At 62.7% G+C, this 21,458-nt stretch overlaps 1 protein-coding gene across 5 annotated transcripts in view; it reads left to right on the top strand.

Moving 5' to 3' along the window:
- Kcnt1 (potassium sodium-activated channel subfamily T member 1) overlaps positions 1 to 21,107 on the top strand; it is a 55,317-nt gene extending 34,210 nt beyond the window's left edge. For 3 of the 5 annotated variants that reach the window (XM_076843028.2, XM_076843027.2, XM_076843026.2), the window contains 21 exons: positions 1,195 to 1,359; positions 1,605 to 1,741; positions 3,109 to 3,172; positions 3,290 to 3,398; positions 3,891 to 3,999; positions 4,300 to 4,449; positions 4,775 to 5,001; positions 6,307 to 6,541; positions 7,859 to 7,964; positions 8,967 to 9,139; positions 9,521 to 9,592; positions 9,780 to 9,914; positions 10,173 to 10,284; positions 14,236 to 14,337; positions 14,686 to 14,769; positions 14,903 to 15,028; positions 15,335 to 15,355; positions 16,068 to 16,392; positions 17,745 to 17,807; positions 20,784 to 20,868; positions 20,987 to 21,107. In XM_076843028.2, coding sequence (XP_076699143.2) covers positions 1,195 to 1,359; positions 1,605 to 1,741; positions 3,109 to 3,172; positions 3,290 to 3,398; positions 3,891 to 3,999; positions 4,300 to 4,449; positions 4,775 to 5,001; positions 6,307 to 6,541; positions 7,859 to 7,964; positions 8,967 to 9,139; positions 9,521 to 9,592; positions 9,780 to 9,914; positions 10,173 to 10,284; positions 14,236 to 14,337; positions 14,686 to 14,769; positions 14,903 to 15,028; positions 15,335 to 15,355; positions 16,068 to 16,392; positions 17,745 to 17,807; positions 20,784 to 20,868; positions 20,987 to 21,107 — 2,721 coding nt within the window. The remainder of the gene's footprint in view (positions 1 to 1,194; positions 1,360 to 1,604; positions 1,742 to 3,108; positions 3,173 to 3,289; positions 3,399 to 3,890; positions 4,000 to 4,299; positions 4,450 to 4,774; positions 5,002 to 6,306; positions 6,542 to 7,858; positions 7,965 to 8,966; positions 9,140 to 9,520; positions 9,593 to 9,779; positions 9,915 to 10,172; positions 10,285 to 14,235; positions 14,338 to 14,685; positions 14,770 to 14,902; positions 15,029 to 15,334; positions 15,356 to 16,067; positions 16,393 to 17,744; positions 17,808 to 20,783; positions 20,869 to 20,986) is intronic. The other 2 variants (XM_076843030.2, XM_076843029.2) reach the window with 2 other exon arrangements.
- The last annotated feature ends 351 nt before the right edge of the window (positions 21,108 to 21,458 follow it).

Here is a 21,458-nt window from a genome sequence, read left to right as displayed (position 1 = left end):
TGTGGCCACATCCAGCAGCCTCTGCCCCTGATCCAGGCCTCTTCTCTGGGTCTTCCTTTCCTGAGGACAGCAGTGTTGGACTCGGGGTCACCCAAATCCACGATGACTTCATTTCAACAAATTATATCACAAAGACTCTGTATTCAAATTGGGTCATGTCCTGAGGTTCAGGTGGACGCACGTGTTGGGTTCACTGTCAAACCTGGTCATCAGCCAGCTTCATCCTCTCGGCCTCCCTGGGAGGCAAGTGCTGCTCTGATCCGTGGCAGACAAGGAAACAGCCTGCGGGAGGTGGGATGCAGGCCCATGGTGACCCCCAGCAGAGCCCAGCCTGTGCCACCTGCAGGGAGGCGTCTCTGTTGGGACCACGCTGGGTCTTGGGCACCTCCTGGTTGTGGAGCCAGTTCAGTGCCTCAAGGCCATTGGGTCTTGTCACTGGGACTGAGCAAGAGCCCTGTTCATCCAGGGACTTGATCTCGGGCAAGGTAGTCACACATTCCCTGAGCAGGCCGACTGTCAAGGGGGGCCGCCACCATCCTTCACTCAGAAAAGTGTGAAGCCAGCAGGGTCAGCACCCTGGACAGCTCCAAGTGGCCGGCACTGGGTGAAACTGGGGCGCCTTCAGGCTGCAGCTCCACTCACACCACCCTGCCCAAGGCGGTCCCAGCCTGAGGACTGACCCCACACCCGATGTGTTCACCGCAGCTGTCAGGAGAGCACTTATTTCCTAACTCCGTGGGCCGAGAATTTGCCAGCACTGTCAGTTTTCCCCACAATAAGTCTCAGGGGCTGATGGGAAGAGCCGCAGGTCTGCTGACCGTCCACAGCTCAGGCTTTGGCAGCCACTCGGCCTCTGGGGTCTGGAGCTGGGCTCGCATCTCAGGCTGCCCCAGGCACGGGCCAGTGGGGATGCTCACTCCCCCTCCTCGAGTGGCCGTGCCAACACAGTGGCCATTTTCAATGTGGCTCTGTCCTGGGCCACGTTGACCTCTGGCCCTCTGTTCCTGCACTGACCTCTGCTCAGGCTGTCTGCTCCCTGCACACCCTGCCAGCCACCTGGTCCTGCTCTGTGCAGTGGCCCTGGGCTCAGGGCCTGCCCCTGCCAAATGGGAAAGGTCCAACCCCAGCCCCACCCCTGCCCTCCCTGCCCCTCCCTGCCCATGCTGAGCCAGTGCCCACTGCTCTCCCGCACAGTTTGAAGAGCTTGTCTATCTCTGGATGGAGCGGCAGAAGTCTGGGGGCAACTACAGCCGCCACCGCGCACAGACGGAGAAGCACGTGGTGCTGTGTGTCAGCTCCCTCAAGATCGACCTCCTCATGGACTTCCTGAATGAGTTCTATGCCCACCCCCGGCTCCAGGTGAGGCCCCCAGGCTCGGGATCCTCCTGCCCCCAGAGCAGCCACCCCTTTCCAGGACTGCCTGAGCCCAAGCACGTCCCCTGAGGACTAGCCCTCAGTTTCCCTGTCTAGAGGGGTGGCGTCCCACACTCTGGGAGTTCTGCGGGGTCCTGTGGAGTGCTGGGTGAGACAGCACCCAGGAAAGCAGATGGGCTGGCAGTGGCAGAAGCCTGCTCAGAGGCTCTGACCCACGGCCTGGCCAGCAGGACTACTACGTGGTCATCCTTTGCCCCACTGAAATGGACGTCCAGGTACGCAGGGTTCTGCAGATCCCCTTGTGGTCTCAGCGGGTCATCTACCTCCAGGGCTCTGCCCTCAAGGACCAAGACCTCATGCGGGCCAAGTGAGTGTCAGCCAGGGTGGGCACAGCGGGTGTGGGAGCCACTGGGTAGGTGGGTTGGCAGCTGGAGCAGCAGAGTGGGTATGGGGTGTTTGGCAGCTCTGGCTCAGTGCCCACCACCTGACCCAGGTGAGCAGGACCCTGCCCACGCTGGGCACAGCAAGCCCACCTCAGGCCTCCTGGGCAGACCCAACGTTGGGAGCCCCCATTCTCCCCACTTGGAGTCTGGGGATTCTCTATGTCAAGTTCTAGGAGCTCAAAATAGACCAGGGGCGGAGGAGCTGGCTGCTAGAGTCAGTGGGGGAAGTCACGAGGGCTGAGGGTGGATCTTGCTTTAAAGATAAGTTGGCAGAGTGACTTGAGGTGACACAAATGTGGCATGCCATGGAACTTTCCAGAATGTGCTAGTGTACTTCCTGGGATTCTCTCCAAAGCCCCTCCTGCCACCTTCCCATTCCAGAAGCCTCCTATGTCCATCACATGTGTGAGGTATGGATGGGACCACAAGGGGCTGTGACCATCAGGGCCCTACCTCAGCCTACAGGGCTGAGGGCAAGCAGGACACCTGGCCCAGGGTCGCTCATCCCTCAAGCCCTGCACCCTGAGGTAGGGCCCTGATGGTCACAGCTCCTTGTGGTCCCATCCATGCCTCACACATGTCTGTGTCTGGCTCCAGGCCTGCAGCTGGGGGAGGCAGTGTTGGGCAAATAGGGAGGAGCCAGGGAGGCAGGGGGGCAGCAGAGGTTTTAGGAGGCACAGTGTTCTGCTGCTTTGGGGTGGGAGAGGACAGTGTGTCCACTGGATCTCAGGCCAGCTAGGTTATTTCTGCAGCTGAGCCCTTGGGAACCAGGGGTTGGATATGGTCATACAGGACCACAGTGTGGCCAAGAGAAGGAGATGGGTTCCTGTCCCCAAGTGTTTCTGTTCTGTGGCCCAGTCCGTCCCTGGTTGATGGGGCACGGGGATGGGCTGAAGATGCTGAATACCCTGGGTCAGGTCAGCTGGGCCAGGGCCCAGGTTGCTAGCACACAGTGAAGGGGGGTCTCAGTGGCGACCCCCTTCCAGCCCCTGACAGCTGGAGCTGAGGCCAGAGCTCTCCACTGCCCCATCAGGCCATGTCCTGGAAGAGCCAGGTGCCCCGGCTGGTCCACTGGTGTCTCCAGACATGCCATCTGGCTTCTGAGACATGTCCAGTGTCCAAGCTTGAACCCTCCTGAGGGTGTCCAGAAATCCTGACCAGGCCCAGGATGTGCTGGGGAGAGGCCAGGGAGGTGAGGAGGCCCAGGACTGGAGGCACTGCTGGGACCAGGCTGACCACCTGAGCTGGGGTCTGCCGACCTCTGGCCACACTAGCGGTTGGCACTTTGCAGGATGGACAATGGGGAGGCCTGCTTCATCCTGAGCAGCAGGAACGAGGTGGACCGCACAGCCGCAGTGAGTGAGGCCGAGGCCAAGGCAGGCGGGGGCGGGGGGAGCCCCTCCAGCCTGCAGCTGCCCACCCCCCCCCTCACTGCAGGGACACTCCAACACTGAACACACCCCCCCCGCCAGGACCACCAGACCATTCTGAGGGCCTGGGCCGTTAAGGACTTCGCCCCCAACTGCCCTCTCTACGTCCAGATCCTCAAGCCTGAGAACAAGTTTCACGTTAAGTTTGCTGGTGCGTCTGGGGCCTGCAGTGCGCAGCTGGGAGGGCGGGGGCTGGAGCGCCACCACAGGAGCAAGGAGGTGCGGCAGGGCAGCAGCCCTCCTTCCTCACCACCCAGGAGGGGCTCCCACAGCGATCCAGCTTTTTTAGATGATCCAGCTGGGGTGCAGGGTCAGGGAGGGCAGGAGCAGGGGTTGGGAGCAGCACCCTCTGATGAGTGCACCATGGGCAGGACCCTGCCGGAATCCCTGGGGACAGGTGAGGGGCCTAGATGGGCACCCCAGGGGACAGGCGAGGGCCACACCCAGCCCTGGAGCTCTGGGCAGAACAGGAGAGACACAAAGCAGAGCCTCCATCAAGGCTCCAGTTCTGGGCTTGCAGAGGCTCTGGGGAGGGGCTGGAATCAGAGCTGAGCAGGGGTCTGCGGTGCAGTCGGGTCTAGGGGCCCAGCCAGGGCTCCTGCAGCAAGTTCAGGAAAGGTGGACCCTGTCTGCTGCCCTGCAGACCATGTGGTGTGCGAGGAAGAGTGCAAGTACGCCATGCTGGCCCTGAACTGCATCTGTCCAGCCACCTCCACCCTCATCACCCTGCTGGTGCACACATCCCGCGGCCAGTGAGTGCCCCGCAGGGCCTACCGCCAGGCCCCAGCTGGCCCAGGGAGACAAGGCAGGGCCCTGTGGGGTGGGGCTCCCTGTGAGCGTTGCTCCTTGTGGGCGGAGCCCCCGCAGTGGGTGTGGCTTATTGTGGGCGGGAATCTCCTGGGGCGGGGCTACTCTGGGGGCCGGCTTCCTGGAGAAGGGTGTATGCCTCACATGTCTGGGGGAGGGGCCTGCCCCAGGGAATGCTGACCCAGCCGAGCGGGAGGGCAGCCCTAGCTGAGGGTAATGGTCTCTTGCCCCGCTGTGGCCGGCAGGGAAGGACAGGAGTCACCGGAGCAGTGGCAGCGCATGTACGGACGCTGCTCTGGCAACGAAGTCTACCATATCCGCATGGGCGACAGCAAGTTCTTCCGCGAGTACGAGGGCAAGAGCTTCACCTACGCGGCTTTCCACGCCCACAAGAAGTACGCGCCCCGCTTCCAACACCTGGGCCCAGGGCAGGTGGGCGGGACCCAGAGCTGGGGCACCCTGGCCACAGCCGCCTGACAAGGACAGCCAGCCGAGGCCTCAAGATTGCTCATTAAGCTCTCATAAGGCTGACCCCAGGATCACTGGTTCCCTGACCCACGAAGGGAGGGTTTGGTGGAGGACCCGGACCCCAAATGGGTTTCCCAAGGAAGGCTGGGCAGGAGCGCAGGAGGCAGTTGCAGTCAGGTGACCCCCAGGAGGAGCAGGGGGAGGCACCGGCAGGTGCGGGGCAGCCCGTGGAGCCGCAGCCCCTGTGCCCAGGTACGGCGTGTGCCTCATCGGGCTTAAGCGAGAGGACGACAAGAGCATCCTGCTGAACCCAGGGCCACGGCACATCCTGGCCGCCTCCGACACCTGCTTCTACATCAACATCACCAAGGAGGAGAACTCGGCCTTCATCTTCAAGCAGGAGGAGAAGCAGAAGAAGGGGCAGGGGCTCTACGAGGGGCCCTCCCGCCTGCCCGTGCACAGCATCATCGCCTCCATGGGTAAGCCCCCAGGCCCGGCTCTTCCTTGGCCTGCACTGACCTTGGGCAAGGTGAGTCTGTCTGGGTTTCAGTGTTTGAATTTGTCAAATGGAGGTGTCCCCACCTGTGAGGGCCTGTCAGCAATGAGCAGGGTGTCTGAGCACCCATCCTGTGGGCCGCCTTGGTCAGGGGTCTCTGGGGTGCAGGCCAGCCGGCCATCCTGGTCCCTGGCAGTCCCATCAGCCCAGAGGGTTTCCTTCACACGTGGTCCTTGAATAGGCCAAGGCCCCAGTGTCCTCTGTGGCTGGGAGCCAGCTGGACAGTGTTGTAACTAGCAAGGCCTTTGGCCTTCAGGTACCCTGGAACTTCCATGAGCCTGGGGCCAGGTCCAGCTGTCTCCCGCGGGTGTGGGCCCAGGGCTTGAGGATACCTTAGGTGGGTGCAGGCCCTCTGCAGCCAGGCCCACCCAGGAGACTGGGGAGCAGGGATAGATCAGGGAGCCACCCAGGCCACACACCCCTAGACTCGGCCAGGGCACTGCATTCTCCTACAGGATGGCCTGAGAATGACTCAGGCGGCACGCTGACACTGTTGAGTGCCTGCTGCATACCCTACTGGTATGTGCCTACTGGAGTGTTGGCATATGGTCCCAACTTTGTGCTTTGGGTCAGTGTGGCACACATTCTCCATGACATGTCATGGGCTGGCAGCCAGACCTGGAGGTTATACTTCCTGATGGTGGCAGTGTACCCGTGAGGCCAGGCCTGCTGAGGGGCAGGGGAGACGGGTCTGCTGCTGCCCAGCCTCACCTCCCCTGGAGTGTGTGTGTCATTCCCTGGTGGCTCCCAGGAAGCCGTGGTGACTTGTGCAGCCCCGTACCCTGGGCCAAATCCTCCATCCCCACCTGGCAGTCCCTGGCTATAGTGGGAAGGCAGAGTCCGCAGGTACAAAGTGGTCCTGCAGCTCCCCTCTGATCCTCAGCATGGCCATCCCCACCTGGGCTGGTCCTCAGAGCAGAATGGCCAGCTGCCAGGCTCCTAAGCTCCCAAGAGCCCCTACCCTCAGGCCATCAGTAACGAGACTACAGCAACTGATTGGGTGGTGCCACTGAGAGGTGGGGGGGCTCTGGGGCTACCATACCCAGAGGCTTTGTCCTGCTTGTCCAAAGGGGGAAACCAAGGGTTAGAGGGTGCTGAGACTCCCAAGGCCACGCAGCTGTAGGACAGGGGCCAGGACGTGAGCCGGGGTCTCTGAGGCTGGCTGTGTCCTCAGCCTTAACAGCAGGGTGAGAAGGGGCCACCAGCCTAGCTCAGTCACTCTCTCCAGGGACAGTGGCCATGGACTTACAGAACACAGAGTGCCGTCCCTCGCAGAGTGGTGGGGGCGGCGGGGGCAACAAGCTGATGGTGCCCACGGAGAATGGCTCAGGCAGCCGTCGGCCCAGCATAGCCCCGGTCCTGGAGCTGGCAGACAGCTCGGCCCTGCTGCCCTGTGACCTGCTGAGTGACCAGTCTGAGGACGAGGTGACGCCCTCAGATGACGAGGGGCTCTCCGTGGTCGAGTGAGTGCTGCTGCAGGGGTTGAGCTTTCAGCGGGTGGGCGTGCTGGGGGGCTGAAGGCCCTGGGGGGCGCTTGGCTCCCTGGGAGTTCTGGCTTGGCAAACAGCAGAGCAGGTGCCTGACCTCTCTCCCGTGCCTGAGGCCCTGGTCCCGGCAGCTCTTTGAGCAGAGGCATGCTGAGGGGTCTGCAGGTCTGTGCCCCTTCTCCTCAGTCAGGACTGGAGGTCAGCACTGAGTGGGTGGGTCCCCTCCTGGGGGGCTCACAGACCCCACAGGGGGCTCACAGGAGTGGGGCCAGTACTGGGGCAAGGCCACACCAGCATGAGACACGTCCTTGCCCGAGGCTCCAGCCCCACAGCAGCTCTGCCACAGAAGTCTCTGCCCCCACCCTGCCCACAAGCTGGTGCGCACTCAGGCAGCGTCCATAGCACCAGGTGCATCTTGCAACTGGTCAACCCTCATTGCCCTGGAAGGCAGGTTCTCCCGCTGGGGGTCAGGAGACAGGTGGTGCCCATCACCAGGGCCATGGCCTGTGGCTGCCAGTGAGCCACCTCGAGGCCCCACAGGGCAGGGCAGGGCAGGGCAGGCTGCCCCTGAGGCTGCTATCTGGAGGCCCCTGGAGGTGGAGTGAGGGAAATGTGGTGGGCAGCCAGGGCACAGTGTGGTGTGGGCTGGGAGCTGTTGGACAGGGATGAGGGGTCGGTGGCCTGCAGGGGAGACCAGCCTGGCCCAGGGAAGCCACTGACTTCCTGGACTCAAGGCCGCAGTGTCTGCCCGCTGGCCAGGGTGCTGGGGTGTCAGGGAGCTCGACAGGGTGGTCAGATCCCTTGGGTCTACCCTGGCTTCAGGGTCTTGCATAGGCTCCTCTGTGAATGTGTGCATTGAGGAGAGAGGGGTCTCAGGCCAGAGGCCACCTCCTGCCCCACCCTGGAGGTCTAACCACTGGGGGGCCCTGGGGCTGCCTGGAGAGGTGACCCTTCCCAAGGCCTGCTGGCACCCTGGGAGAGGGCACAGCGGTGAGGGCCCCTGCACACACACCTTTGCCTTGAGCCACCCTAGAACATTGGTGGAGGCCCTGACCTTGCGGCTCGTCTTTGAGGTCTCGTCCCCCATGTGGCTGCCTGGGCTGGCTGGGTCCTGCTGGTGGCCAGAGGCCAGGCTCCAGGAGTGCGTCCCAGGTGCTGATGATCTAGAGCAGAGCCAGTCCCCTTGGCCAGCAGAGGGTGACCGGGGATGGAATGGACACCCTTGAGTGCCCCGGTAGTGGTGGCCCTGGGATGGCTGCCACAGAGCCGTGCTGAGGGTCCGTCTCCACCCAGGTATGTGAAGGGCTACCCCCCTAACTCGCCCTACATCGGCAGCTCCCCCACCCTGTGCCACCTTTTGCCGGTGAAAGCACCCTTCTGCTGTCTTCGTCTTGACAAGGTAAGGCCACCCGCCAGCCGGGCCAGACGCCAGCGCAGCCCCGCCTCCCACTCCCCCTTCACATCCAGACGCAGCTGCCGACTTGGGGAGTGCCGCCAGGGTGAGAACAGAGTGCTCCCCGCTGCGCCGGCCTTCACCCCCACCATCCTGGCTCTTGGCCTCCAGATTCCTGAGAGGCACTTTTCCTGGACTGCTTGAGGGTGGGTGGGCGCCTCCCCATCCACCCCTGCTCCTGCAGCGCCAGGGCCGTCTCTCCTGGTGTAGGCTGTGGCCAGAGCTGGGCAGGACCTCGGCCTGGCGCAGTGTCTGTTCTGAGGTGCTCATGGTCCTGGAACCCAGGTCACCTCTGAGCAGGGCTCCCTGGGGAGCCTCGCACTCAGGCCTTCAGCCTTCCCTGGGTGTCCGCTGGCCACAGTGCTCTGGGGAAGCTGTCAAAGCCCCGCGGGGAGCGTGGGGAGGACCGTGGGCTTCTGTGCTGCTCCTGGCCCCACTGCTGCTCTCCAGGCCCCAGACGCCTCGCGGCTTCTGTTGTTCTGTGGAGAAGATGGCGCCCTCCACCATGGGTTCCACTCGCACACGGGTTTGAGGCGTGTGCACTCCTTTTTTCCCAGGGCTGACACCCATGGGACACCAGGCAGTCCTCATGGGCCATCTGTCCTCACCCATGAGATGACGGGAACTCCCCATGCCACCGTCCCCCGGCAGAGCTATGCTTTCCTGTGGGATGCCCCAGCCGGTTCTGCCCAGGGCCTGAGGGCTCTTAGGGGAAGGGTGTTGTGGGAACAGCGCCGGGTGCCCGGGCCAGGCCACTGGCTTCTGGCCCTTGGCCAGGATGTGGGTGTGCCGGTCGGCAGCTGTGGCTAAACCCACGCTCACGGGGACTGGCTTCGCCCGAGTGCCAGCGCTGCCCTTGGAGGCACGCCAGCGGGCACAGCTGTGGCCTCGGGGGCTCCTGCTGACCGCGGTGGGTGTGGGGAGGTGACATGCTCTGGCCCTCCTCAGGGCTGCAAGCACAACAGCTATGAGGACGCCAAGGCCTACGGGTTCAAGAACAAGCTCATCATCGTCTCGGCCGAGACCGCCGGCAACGGGCTCTACAACTTCATCGTGCCCCTGCGGGCCTACTACCGCTCACGCAAAGAGCTCAACCCCATCGTGCTGCTACTGGACAACAAGTGAGCCCTGAGGGCCTCCCCGCCTGGCCTGCAGCTGGTGCCCCCTCCTCCCCCGCCCTCCTTCCTCGTCTCTTCCCTTGCAGCCCATGTCCATTTCCTCCTGTCCCCACAACTGACTCCCGCTGTAGGGCCCACGGCTCTCACACCCTGTGGCTCCTTTTACCCAGGGCCAGTCACCGCCACGGGCCTGGTGACAGGCCCAGGGCTGGTCTTAGCTGTCCGACCTCAGCAGGTCCTGCCTGGGCCTCGGTCTCCCCACTGGCCTCCATCTCCCCTAGACTCCCAGGTCCAATGGCTGCAGTTCCGGGGTCCCCTGCTCCCGGGTGTGGGCAGGGTGGGCCATGGAGCAGATGGCACCTGCAGGCTCTGCTGTCCCCTCAGGCCTGACCACCACTTCCTGGAGGCCATCTGCTGCTTCCCCATGGTCTACTACATGGAGGGCTCTGTGGACAAGTAAGGCACTGGGCAGCTGAGGATGGGGCGTGGGCATCGCTGCAGCCCTGTCCCCTCTGAGCTCTCCCGAGGTGGCGCAGCCAGGTGACCCAGATGGCTGGGGCAGGGGAGTGCATCCAAGGCCCCAGAGGGACCTGGGGGGGAAGTAGGCTGGGTCCCTGGGCCATGTGGCTCCTGCCCGCACCAGCCTGGACAGCCTGCTGCAGTGCGGCATCATCTACGCGGACAACCTGGTGGTGGTGGACAAGGAGAGCACCATGAGCGCGGAGGAGGACTACATGGCCGACGCCAAGACCATTGTCAACGTGCAGACCATGTTCCGGTGAGGCCCACGGCTGGCCTCAGGCCTCAGGCCCCGCCCCAGGCCCTGACCACGGGCCTCCTGAGCCCCACAGCTGACCAAGGCAGACCACAGATGCCCCAAGCCCCATGGCTGATCATGGGCCTCCTGAGCCCCACAGCTGACCACAGACCCCTGAGCCCCATGGCTGACCAGGGCCTGCCCTGAGCCCCACGGCTGACTAGGGCCCACCCTCCCCCCACCCTCCCCCACCCTCCCCCCACCCTCCCTCCTCCCCAGGCTCTTCCCCAGCCTCAGCATCACCACGGAGCTCACCCACCCTTCCAACATGCGGTTCATGCAGTTCCGTGCCAAGGACAGCTATTCTCTGGCTCTCTCCAAACTCGAAAAGGTGAGCAGCCCCCGCCCTGAGTGCCAGCCACTCAGCCCCAGAGTCTGGAGAGAGTAGGAGGAAGAGCCGGGAGCTGGCAGCCTCCTGTGGATGCTTAGGAGGCCAGGGACCGCCCAGCTGAAGGCTCCTGATCCTGGAGCCAGGAGATCCCACAGGGCACTAGCAGGCCCTGGCCACCCAGAATCCAGACTGTCTGTCCTGGGATGGTTAGCTGGCCAGTACAGCTCCAGCCCCACAGGGAGCTCTCCAAGTGGGTGGACCACCTGAGCCCCACACCTGACCATGGGCCCATCTCAGGACAGTGAATGGGGCCTGGGTCCCTCAGGTGGTCCAGTTAGGGAGGCCAGGACACGGCTGAGTGTAGCCTCAGGGCTGTGAGTCTCTCAGGAAGCAGCCCTGGGCTCTCTGCCCTGGTCTGCGTTCAGAGCCTACGTGGCATAGAGGTCCTAGGCCCTGGTTAGGGCCTGGCCTGTGGGGACCTAAAGGGGAGGAAGCCTGCCTCGGGTCCGTGATGGACAGAGCAGGTGGCAGAGCTGGACCCAGCGTCCTCCCATCTGCACCTCGGGGCTCCATGCAGGATATCAGATGTGGTCAGGTGTGGGACTGAGGGACACAGAGACCCACCCATCAGGGTGTGGGGACGCCACAAAGACACAGGAATCCACCAAGAATGTGAGACTCACAGGGTGGGGAAGACATGGTCACTGTTGGTGACCACGCTTAGGCTAGTGGCAGCACACCTGTCCTCGCAAGGATTGACCATGTGTTAGGGTGGGCAGCTGGAGGCCAGGGAGTGGGCAAGGTGGCATCTGGAGGTCACGGCCACCATGTCCAAAGCCATGCATGCTCGTTGCTCAGTCTGGGCCAGAGTCCTCTCTGGAGAGCTGCAGGGGCTGTGTGGCCGACTCAGGAAGACCTGTGAGCCGAAGCCCCCAGAGCAGGCCTGGCCATTGGCACCAGGCAGAAGGGACAAGGGCTGGTTGCACGTGGACTCAGCTTTGTTGCCTGAACCTGGATGGACAATGCAAGTGGGCTGCACCCGGCTGCAGACCTGGAGGCCCAAGGAGACCTTGGGTTTTGTCCGCACCAGAGAAGTGAGAGGACGCCAGGTGGGCAGTGGACAGCCCCCAGGCCGACAGAGCGGCTCCCACAGCAGGAGGCTCACCCAGGCCCTGGCCTCTGCCCGCTCCAGTGCTTCCCCACACCCTGATGGGTGGGTCTCTGTGTGCCTCAGTCCCACACCTGACAGCTCAGACGCTCTCCCCAGGAGGAGGTCATGGAGGGCAGCCACACTGGGAGGTCAAGGCTTCCTCAGAAGCCACAGAGCCCCAGGATTCTGCATCTGGGTGCCCGGCTGCTTCCCCAGGCCCAGGATTCTGAGCACCAGGAAGACCCAGTGCCAGCGGGCAGCACCGGGTAGGAGTCGGGCAGGCCAGCCCAGTCCTCAGTGCTGCTTTTGCTCACCACCCTCCCCGGTCTCAGCCCAGCTCCTCCTGGGCCTTGTGCCTCCCCTGTGCCTCAAGGAGGCCAGAAGTAGGTCAGGTCTCGCTGATCATGCTGCCCTGCTTGCTGTGGCAGACGTCACCAGTGCTGTGCCACCTCCTCCCCAAGCACTGCCTGGCCAGGCCAGCTCCTCATTCAGGAAGGTGAATGGGCCCATCCTGTGGCTCAGCGTCGACAGGGGTAACAGGGACCAGCTGGGGGCCAGGACATCACTGTGTGGCCTTGGTGGCTGTGAAGCTCTTAGGAAACAACCTTGGGTCCTCTGTGCTGGAATGAGGTTGAGGTCCATGAGGCATGGAGGTCCTGGGGGGCTCAGGCCAAGGAGGAGGAGTGGGGCAGGCCACTGAGGCCATCCATTGCCCACCCACTCCCCGGTGAGTGCCAGTCTACAGGGTCCACCAGGGCCCTGTCTTCTCTGCCAGGACAAGTTTGGCCTTGGGTCCCAGGCAGGACTCTGCCACCTCAGACACGGGGCTCCTAGAGACTTCAGCTGGGCACGTGGGCAGCACGAGACCCTGGGTTAAAAGAAACCGATGTCGGCTATTTTAGTAGAAATGTTCCTGCTGCTCTGAGTTCCCATTGAGTGGTGCTGGCAAGTGTGGAGAAGAGGGGCCTCAGCAGCCCCCGACCTTCCCCTGGTGTGCGCCTGGAAGGCGATGTCCTGAACTTGCCTTACCCCTCGCGAGAAAAGCAGAGGTTGAAGCTATTTCTGGCACTGAGATGAGGTGCCCCGGAGAGGTGCGGTGGTTGCAGGTGAACTCCCTGGTGCGTTGAGATGGGAAGGCACCCGCGCAGGTGGACGGCCTTGGGGTCTGGCTGAGGGGCAGAGGCTGGTGCCTGCACCCACAGCCCCACACAGCTCCCGGGTCCCCCCAGCCTTAGCCTGTGCAGCTTCCCTTCTGCAGCCCTTGCTGGGCTGGCTCAGCTGACCTAGGGACACCTGACCCCACGCTGCTGGCCTGGGCTGGCCACTTTCCGTCTGGCTGTTCTCATGGCTCACGGGGTGTCCCTGTGTCCTCACTGTCATGGGAAGACTTGAAGACGCACTGGCTCCCACAGAAGCCCAGGTGTCCCTCTAGGGCAAAGCGTGGCAGGGCTTAATGGAGAAGGCTCTGGAAGGGAACCAACACATCAGAGCTGCCTTCCTCTCTCTCTCTGGACCTGCCAGGGTTCTTCTTAACTTCCGTTTTGTTCTGTTCTGATTTAAGCAAAACGATCATTTTAATCATGGGGATCCTGCTGTCCACCTTCTTCATGTGCAGTCTGCTCCTAGACGTAAGGGCACACACAGATCATGAATCACTGGGGTGGCCCGTCTGTGTTTCGCGACTCACACGCCCTCCTGCCGACACTCCCCTCTTCTGGGCCACAGGAGTGAGAAGGGGAAAGTAGCCACTGCTTTCTGCTCCCTTCTGTAGTTCCCTGGAGGGAAGGAGGCTGGTACCGGTGGCTGCAATGGCTGCCAGGGTATCTGCACCTCTGGAAGCTTCCCACCATCTTGCATTTGAAGCTTTTCTGGCTGCAGTGGGCAGCGTGTCCTCAGCTACTGATGTCCTGCCACCTGAACCCCCACTGGGGTGCAGCCAGCTGACGAACGGCTCTGAAGATGTCCACACCCTTGTCCCCAGAGCCTGCAAGTGTCCACCTCTGTGGCAGAGGGAGCTCTGCTGATGGGATTAACTGAGGGCCTTGAGATGTGCGAGGATCCTGGATGGTCCATGTTGGCCCCCGTCCCCATAGGGTCCTTGCAGGAGGGAGGAGGTCAGAGAGGTGGAGGAGGCTACACTGCAGATTTGGAGATGGACAGAGAGGCCACGAGCCAATGAAGGTGGTGCCCCAGGACAGAGTAAAGGTGGGAAAGCACCTCTGGAGCCTCCAGAGGGAGCAAGCCCTGCGGACGCTGGGTTCAGTCTGATCTGCAGCACCTGGAGAGGTGAAGTGTGCTGTTTTAAGCCACTAAGCTCATGGTGGCTTGTCCTGGCAGCCCTGGGATACCCACAGTGGCTACATCAAACTCCCCATGCTCCAGGAGTGTCGTCTACACCGTGTGCCAGGGGACAAGCAGGTGTACACACTGTACCCTTGCTTCTATGCCCCAGTGTCCCGTCATTCACAAAATACGGTCTACAGTTGAAAATTACTGAGAAGCTCGAGCTGAGGCCGCAGCTCAGAAGTAGAGCTGGCCTGGTACAAAGAAAGCCGAGGTTCCATCCCCAGACAAAAAGAGTCCCGGGTGGCTGGTGCAGGAAGTCCACCTACCCTGGACCTCTCCTTAGGACTCCAGTGGTCACTCCCAGGCCCTGGCTCTGAGTGTGAACTGGGGCCCAGGCCCACTGGCCAATGATTACTGGTGCCTGTACACATACGCAGATGTACCATCCTGACCCCTGGCTGCCTCTGCGCAAGGGGCGTGGGCGCGGCCAGTCTGAGGACACTTCTCTCCTGCAGCGGGAGCGGGAGAATGGCTCCAACCTGGCCTTCATGTTCCGCCTGCCTTTCGCTGCGGGACGGGTCTTCAGCATTAGCATGTTGGACACGCTTCTGTATCAGGTCAGCCAGTGTGGAGGGAGGGGGGCTCGGTCCCCGCGGAGGCCTCATCTCCCTGCCAGAACTCGGTGCCTTCCCGGGTCACCCCCCGCAGTCCCGTGAAACCCCCGTCCAGTCCCCCAGGGCAGTGGGCCTCACCTCAGCATCTTCGAGGCCCCTTCCTCTGGGGGCTGTCCTGGGCTCCACTTTGGGTTCTGATCCTGTTCCAACTTAGCGTGTTTGGCCATGTGGGTTACCAAACCTGGGGGCGGCATTCTCTGCCGGCCCCAGGAGGTGGCCCTTGCAGGTGCACGGAGGCCGGGCGCCATAGGCCTGTGCCGGGCACCTGCCTCACCACAGCTCGGTTCACAGTCCTTCGTGAAAGACTACATGATCAGCATCACCAGGCTGCTGCTGGGCCTCGACACCACCCCGGGCTCCGGCTACCTCTGCGCTGTAAGTCTCCGGCCAGGCCAGGCTGCCGCACCACCTAGGAGCAGGTGGTAGGCCCTGCCCGTGGGCCCCGCAGCAAGGGGCTCTGGGCACCACCCGCGTCCCGCCCCAGCTTGGGACTCCTGGCATGTTGCAGATGAAGATCACGGAGGACGACCTGTGGATCCGCACCTACGGCCGCCTCTTCCAGAAGCTCTGCTCCTCCAGCGCAGAGATCCCCATCGGCATCTACAGGACCGAGTGTCATGTCTTCACCTCCGAGGTGCACGCAGCCACCCCCCTGCCCGCCTCCCCCCCACCCTGAGACTCCCAGTCCCATCTCTGGTTCTGGGGGCCTGGGGTGTGGTGGCCTCTGCCTATGTAGTCGCTCTTTCGAGGCAGCGTGGCTGCCGTCTGCCTGAGTGGGAGCGGGAGCTCAGGGGAGCCTCCGAGAGCCGCAGGACAAGGCGGGCAGCCCTGTGGGCCACCCTGACTGAGCACTTTCTGTGCTGACAGGGAGGGGCTGAGTCACACTATGGGGGGGGCAGGTGCACCCGAGGCTCCAGCCGGCCCTTGGTTTCCTTTGCAGCCCCATGACCTCAGAGCCCAGGTGAGCGCCTCTTGGTTGTACTGCTGACCCTCAAAACCCTCTGCTTCATGGAGAGGGTCCTACTGGACCCACTGGTTTGGGGCTTTGGGAAATGTATGGTGGGGAGTGGGGCTGGAGCCTATGCCAGCCACAGATCATCTCGGGGCTCTTGGCAGTCACCCTTCCTCCTGGGGAGAGGCTGGAGGGAGTGGCCCATGGGTTGGGACATTGGATGCACCCCTTGCTCCAGCCCAGTGGTCCAGTGCCAGCTCCCAGAGCGGCAATCGCCATCAGCACGTGCTGCACCCCCACCACAGTGGGTCTCCCCAAGGTCTGGCCTGACCCCCGTATCCCCAGGCCCCCTGGCCTTTCAGTTGCTGCCTGGTAGGGCTCCCATAGCACCCCACTCACACACTGACCCAGCCACACTCCCTGCTGCCCTCGCTGACTGCCCAAGGATGTGGCAGAGAGGGACCCTGGGGAAACTGAGGCACAGAGGAGCCACCATCCCTTGATGAAGAGCAAGGACATGCTGGGCCTAGAGGGAGCAGCCAGACCCACAGAAACGCGCGCCAGAGAGGCTAAGGCGGTCGGCTCAGCCACCGCAGGCTGGGGGCAGGGGCGGAGGCCCGTCCCTGGAGCAGACCTGGGGCACCCCGCCTGGGCCCATCCTCCCTTCCCTGTGGCTCCACTCTGGTCCCTGCCCCAGCCCACACCTGCTGCCCACCCCCAGTCCCAGGTCTCAGTGAACATGGAGGACCGTGAAGACACACGGGAGGTCAAGGGGCCCTGGGGCACACGGGCCGGTCCTGGTAGTGGCCACGGCTGCCACTTGAGCAGTGGCGACCCTGCTGAGCACCCGCTTCTGCGGCGCAAGAGCCTACAGTGGGCCCGGAAGCTGAGCCGCAGGGGCACCAAGCACACAGGGAAGGTACCCGCGGCCACCGAGTGGGTCAACCAGCAGCGGCTCAGCCTCTATCGGCGCTCTGAGCGCCAGGAGCTCTCCGAGCTGGTCAAGAACCGCATGAAGCACCTGGGGCTGCCCACCACTGGCTACGGTAAGGACACCAGGCAGGAGTTGGGTGGTGGCACCGCCTTGTCCATCCATCCGTCCAGCTGCCTTCCTGGCCATTCTGCCTGTCCCTCACTGCAAGGCCAGCTCCAGCTCCATTGTGGCCATGAGAGCCCTGCTCAGTGGAGAGCAGAGAATGCAGTGGCCAGGGCTCTCCTGGTGTGGGGAGGGTATAGGATCCCCAAGAACTGAGTGGCTGGGGGCCTTTGTTTGTCCATTAATAGGAGACTGGACTTGGCTGCCTGTAGCTTGGAGGAGGAGGCTGTGAGGTGGGGAGGGTGGGGCAGGTGATCTCCCCAGAGTCTCCTTTAGGGACAGACAGGACACTAAGTCCAGTCTTGCTGGGCAGCAGGAACGCAGGGACCATTCTCATGGGGAAAAGAAACAAGGCAGAGAGACCACAGGGCACCTCGCGCTGCCCAGCCCCATGCCCGTCTCCGTGCAGGAGGCGTGGCCACGTGGTCTTCAGGGAGACACTGAACAGCCCATCCAGGGCACCTTCCACCTGCCCCACTGTCCTTCCCAGGGTGTGGCCAGCCATTTCTGCTGCTTCAGGTCACCCCTAGGCATCCATCTCTGAGCAGGTTCCCACAGCTAACCCCCCTTACTCTATGCCATGTTTGGGGGTGACACTGGTGACTTTGACCATGAGCACTCTCTCTTCCTGGGATGCTGAGACCCAGCTCTAGCTGCACTGCTGCCCCCACCTCTCCTGCTGCTCCAGCCTCCCTCAGGTTCCGTCGGGGACCCATCTGTTGCCCAGGCCCGTCTACTTCCTCTGCCCCACGCTCCCCCCCAGTGGAGGGGCTGCCCAGGGCCACTGGGACTGGGTCAGGTGCTGGCTGCGCACCCCTGGGCACACTGAGCTGCCTCAACTGCCAGCTACTCCATGGGGGGTGAGTCCGAGGAGACCGAGGCCAGCCTTTGGACACTGGAGGGCGTCCCAGGATGCACTGTCCCTGCTGTGACTGCCTCTGGGGGTCTGACCACCAAGGTCATGGAGGGGTCAGTGCTTATGGCCCATCCAAGCACTGGCAGGTGGAGAGTCCAGGCTGGCCTGACCTGGCCAACCCCAGAGCTGGTGCCTGCCCTGTGTCCCCCTTGGTCTCTACATACTCCTGCCCACCCACCAGAGCTTGGCACAGAAGGGCTGGCTTCCTTTTGGCAATCAACTCGCTTTCAAGGTGGCCAGTGCTGACCACCACATCCCCCTATGGATGGCCCCTGTGTGCAGCTGCCTGCAGTGCTGCCCGCCACACCACTGCTTGCTGACCTCTCTCTCTCTCTCTCCCCCCCTCCCCTCCGTTTCTGTCTGTGCCTTTCCCCTGTGTTCTATAGAGGACGTAGCAAATCTAACAGCCAGTGATGTCATGAATCGGGTAAACCTGGGATATTTGCAAGGTAATTCTGCTCTAGTGAACACTGACCACCACACAGGGGACATGCCAACCCTTTGTTGCCCTGGCCAGGCCAGGCAGAGGTCAGGAAAGAAGAGAGAGGGCCCCAGGCTCCTCCATATCGGGTAGGGCCTCACAAGCTTGCAGTTGGACCTTTCATCCTCGTGGGTCGGGTGAAGCTGTGGGTTTGTGCCATTCAAGGCCAGGAGGACTGGGCCTGCCTGGCTGTCAGGGACCACCCCAGGACTTCCACCCTGGCCTGCCCTGTAGGATGAGCTCTGCCAATTGCCTTTGCCCTGCCTGGGCAGGAAGGTCATCCCAGCCATGGTGGCTTCTTTGGCTGGTTCCATGAGATGTCAGAGGCCCCTGAGCCAAGGTCCTGAGCCCCCTGGACAGAGGCTGGGTGAAGCCTGGGCTGGAAAATGCCCCAGTACACAGGGGGCTTTGGAGCTGCTCTGCTCTGAGCTGCAGGAGAGAGAACGTGTGTACCGCCCGAGCCAGGGGGACAGCTGGCTTCCATCCCCTACTGGGACCTCAAGAGAAATTCCCCCCGCCTAGTTGGGACAAAGTTGATCACCTCAGTTCTTGTCTGGGTCCTCCAGTGCGGAGGGCCACCCCACTCCCCACAGCCCTGCACCGGCCCCGAGGGCTCAGTGCTCAGGGCAGAGTCCCGGCCATGACCTTGCTGGACCCCTCCATCTGGCAGCCTCTGGACCTACCCTGGTGCCCCCCTCCACACAGGACGAGATGGAGTTAGCTCAGGCAGGGCCTGTCTGCAAGGTTGCTGGCGGTGCTTTCCCTTACCCACAGCCTCGCACCAGCATCCACGCAAGAGTGGCCTCTGCCAGGCCCCGTGAACCCAGACCCAGACCACACCACTAACTGCCTGTTGCCGTGGCTCCTGGGCCAGGTGGCGGGCATGGGCTCAGGCAGCCCCAGACTTGCCCACGGTCACAGGCCCACTGTGGTGTTCGTGTGTCACCACCTGTGTGCTGGTCAGGGCAATGATGCTGGGGCGCTGGAGAGGAAAGCTAGGGGAGTCTCCTGTTGAAGGCAAGGTGGCCCTGTTAGCCTGGCCAGCAGGGTGGGCATCCACCCCAGGCCACTCAGCAAACAGATGAGGGAGCAAGCCTCACCTTACCCGCTCTCCACAGCCTGCCTTGGAAGGAGGCAGAAAAGCAACCCCCAATTCAGAGGCTAGGGTGGGGGTAAGCTCAGGCTGGCATGGGGAGTGAGGGCAGGAGTGTGTGGACGCCCAGGCTGGGGGAGACAGGAGGAAGGAGGTAGAGCCACCTTGGTGACCTGACACGGAAGGCGGCCTGGGGTGCCTGGCTGTTCCTGAGGAAGCTGGAAGCAAAGGCTCCTACCTCATCCAGCCACACCTGTGCCTGTTCCCTGCCTCCCACAAAACAAATAAGAACTCAGGCCAGCTGGGCCCCTCTGTCCAGCTGGAGCCTGGCATAACCCACCTCTGCCAAGAAGTACTGAGCCAGGCCCCAAGAAGTACTGAGCCAGGCCTGACTTGGCCTTCCGTGAGCATTGCTAGTTTTAGAAACACCCTCTAAAGTGGGCCCAGGGGCCCAAGCTCACAGAGGGAGGGCCCAGGGGCTCACCCTTGAAGGTGCAGCTGCTGGGCACAGAGGCCTACAGGGTGAATGCACTGGTGGCCCTTGATTCCAGAGTCACAATTGGGCATACATCACAGCATGGTGCCCTGCCAGTGACTGTGGTCTGAGTACAGGGTCCGCAAGAGCCACCTCTGCCACCCATTGCCCACACAGCTTGTCCCTGTGCTTGTCTTACCTCAGAGCTATGGCTGGGCACATGGTCACAGGAGACCACGCCTCCCCTCAGCCTTGAGCACAAGCCACAGCAGTCAGGGCAGCACCTCCAACCAGGGCCAAGGGGACCCAACCATGGGTTTTGGGAAAAGGGCAGAAATAGCTGTGCTCCTGGGACAGATGGCTCCATGTTGTGCTGGTGCAGGGTGACCAGGCCATCCTTCCTGCCGACACGGCTCTGGGTGTGGCTTATATGGCTGGCCTCCTGGCTGAGGCTACCCACCAGCTGACTCCAGCCTCACCCTCCTGCTCACTCGCTCGCTCGTGCCCAGCTGAGGCGGCTCTGACCCCAGTGCCTGCTGTGGCTCTGAGGCCGCTGGCTCCAAGCAGACACCCCCGCCACCTGCTGCTCACAGCAGCTCCCCCAGTTTTGCAGAGCCCTGTCCCTTTCTAGGGGAGGGGATGGTGCAGGTCATGGTCCTCTGTCCTTGGAGGCCACAGGGTGCCTTCCAACATCACCAGATGGGTAAACTGAAGCCAGTGAATTCAGGGCCACTGCCTTTAATGGCCACCTGTCGCTGTATTTGGCGAGGGCACCTGTGAGATGACCGGGTGCTCCTGGAATCACAGCTTCCCTGTGAGCTGCACATCATGCTGGTTTTGGTGTGGGCATGGCACAGCCCCAGTGGGAGAGGTCCTGCCTGGTCCCCAGGGACAGTGGCATCTGTAGGGCACTTCAAGGAGGGTGGGAGAGTTGGGTGAAGTGTGTACAGGTGTGGGTGGGTATGAAGGTGTGTCAGGCACGTGCTGTATACACCTGTGTGCATGGCCCCACGGGGTACACCAAGGGGTGTGCAGGTGTGTATGTGCAGGCGTGTCCAGGCACGTGCAGCTACAGGTAGGTGCGTACGGGTGCACACGTGGGAATGATCAGGCACAGGTTCCAGGTGTGTGGTCTGTGCAGATGGCAGATGCGCTTGGAGCCTCTGCTCAGGGCCCTGCATTGCTGAGATGCCACCCAATGCTGGCTGCTCGGCTAGCTGACCCCTGCTCAGTGCAGGGAGGGGCTGGAAACCAGTGCCCAGCAGTGCCAGGGGGACTGGCCCCGGCTGAGAAGATGCTCAGCTCCCTGGCTCCTTCAGGTCCTGCAGAGCCAGGGTGGGGAGTGGGCAGTGACGCCACCTGGCTGTCCTTTGCAGATGAGATGAATGATCAGCAGAACACCCTCTCCTACGTCCTCATCAACCCCCCACCTGACACGAGGCTGGAGCCCAACGACATTGTGTGAGTGACCTGCCCCTCCCCAGGCAACCAGGGACCTCTTGGGTATGTGGGACGGGTGGGGCCTGAGCACTCCAACGGGCTGTCCTGCACCTCAGGGCCCTCCCTCTATGCTTCACAGGTATCTCATTCGCTCCGACCCTCTGGCCCACGTGGCCAGCAGCTCCCAGAGCCGGAAGAGCAGCTGTAGCAACAAGCTGTCCTCCTGCAACCCAGAGACTCGAGACGAGACCCAGCTCTGAGCCACCTTGAGGAACTCACACCAGGGCATCCTTTGGACCTTGTGCCCTGCCTGGGGTCCAAAGGAAGGACTCAGGAGGCAGCAGCACAGATACCGTTACTGGCCTGGCCCAGCGAGGCTATACTTCATTCAGGGTGGCTCCCAGGATTTGACCCCAGAAAGAACTCCTCACCCCAGGGCCAGGCGCAGAACCATATCAGGCACCCTAGAGGCTAGCGGGAAACGTTTTTAATCTATTTTTACAAACCTGTACTGTCCATGTCTCTATACAGATGTACCGCAACTCGTGACCGGGGCCTGGTCAAGGTGAAGGGCAGGTGGCCAGTAGGGGACAGAGGGACTGGACACCACC

Source organism: Callospermophilus lateralis, chromosome 2 (genome assembly GCF_048772815.1).
Source record: "Callospermophilus lateralis isolate mCalLat2 chromosome 2, mCalLat2.hap1, whole genome shotgun sequence".
In the NCBI taxonomy this organism is placed as follows: domain Eukaryota; kingdom Metazoa; phylum Chordata; class Mammalia; order Rodentia; family Sciuridae; genus Callospermophilus; species Callospermophilus lateralis.
This window is presented reverse-complemented; position numbering and strand designations above follow the sequence as displayed.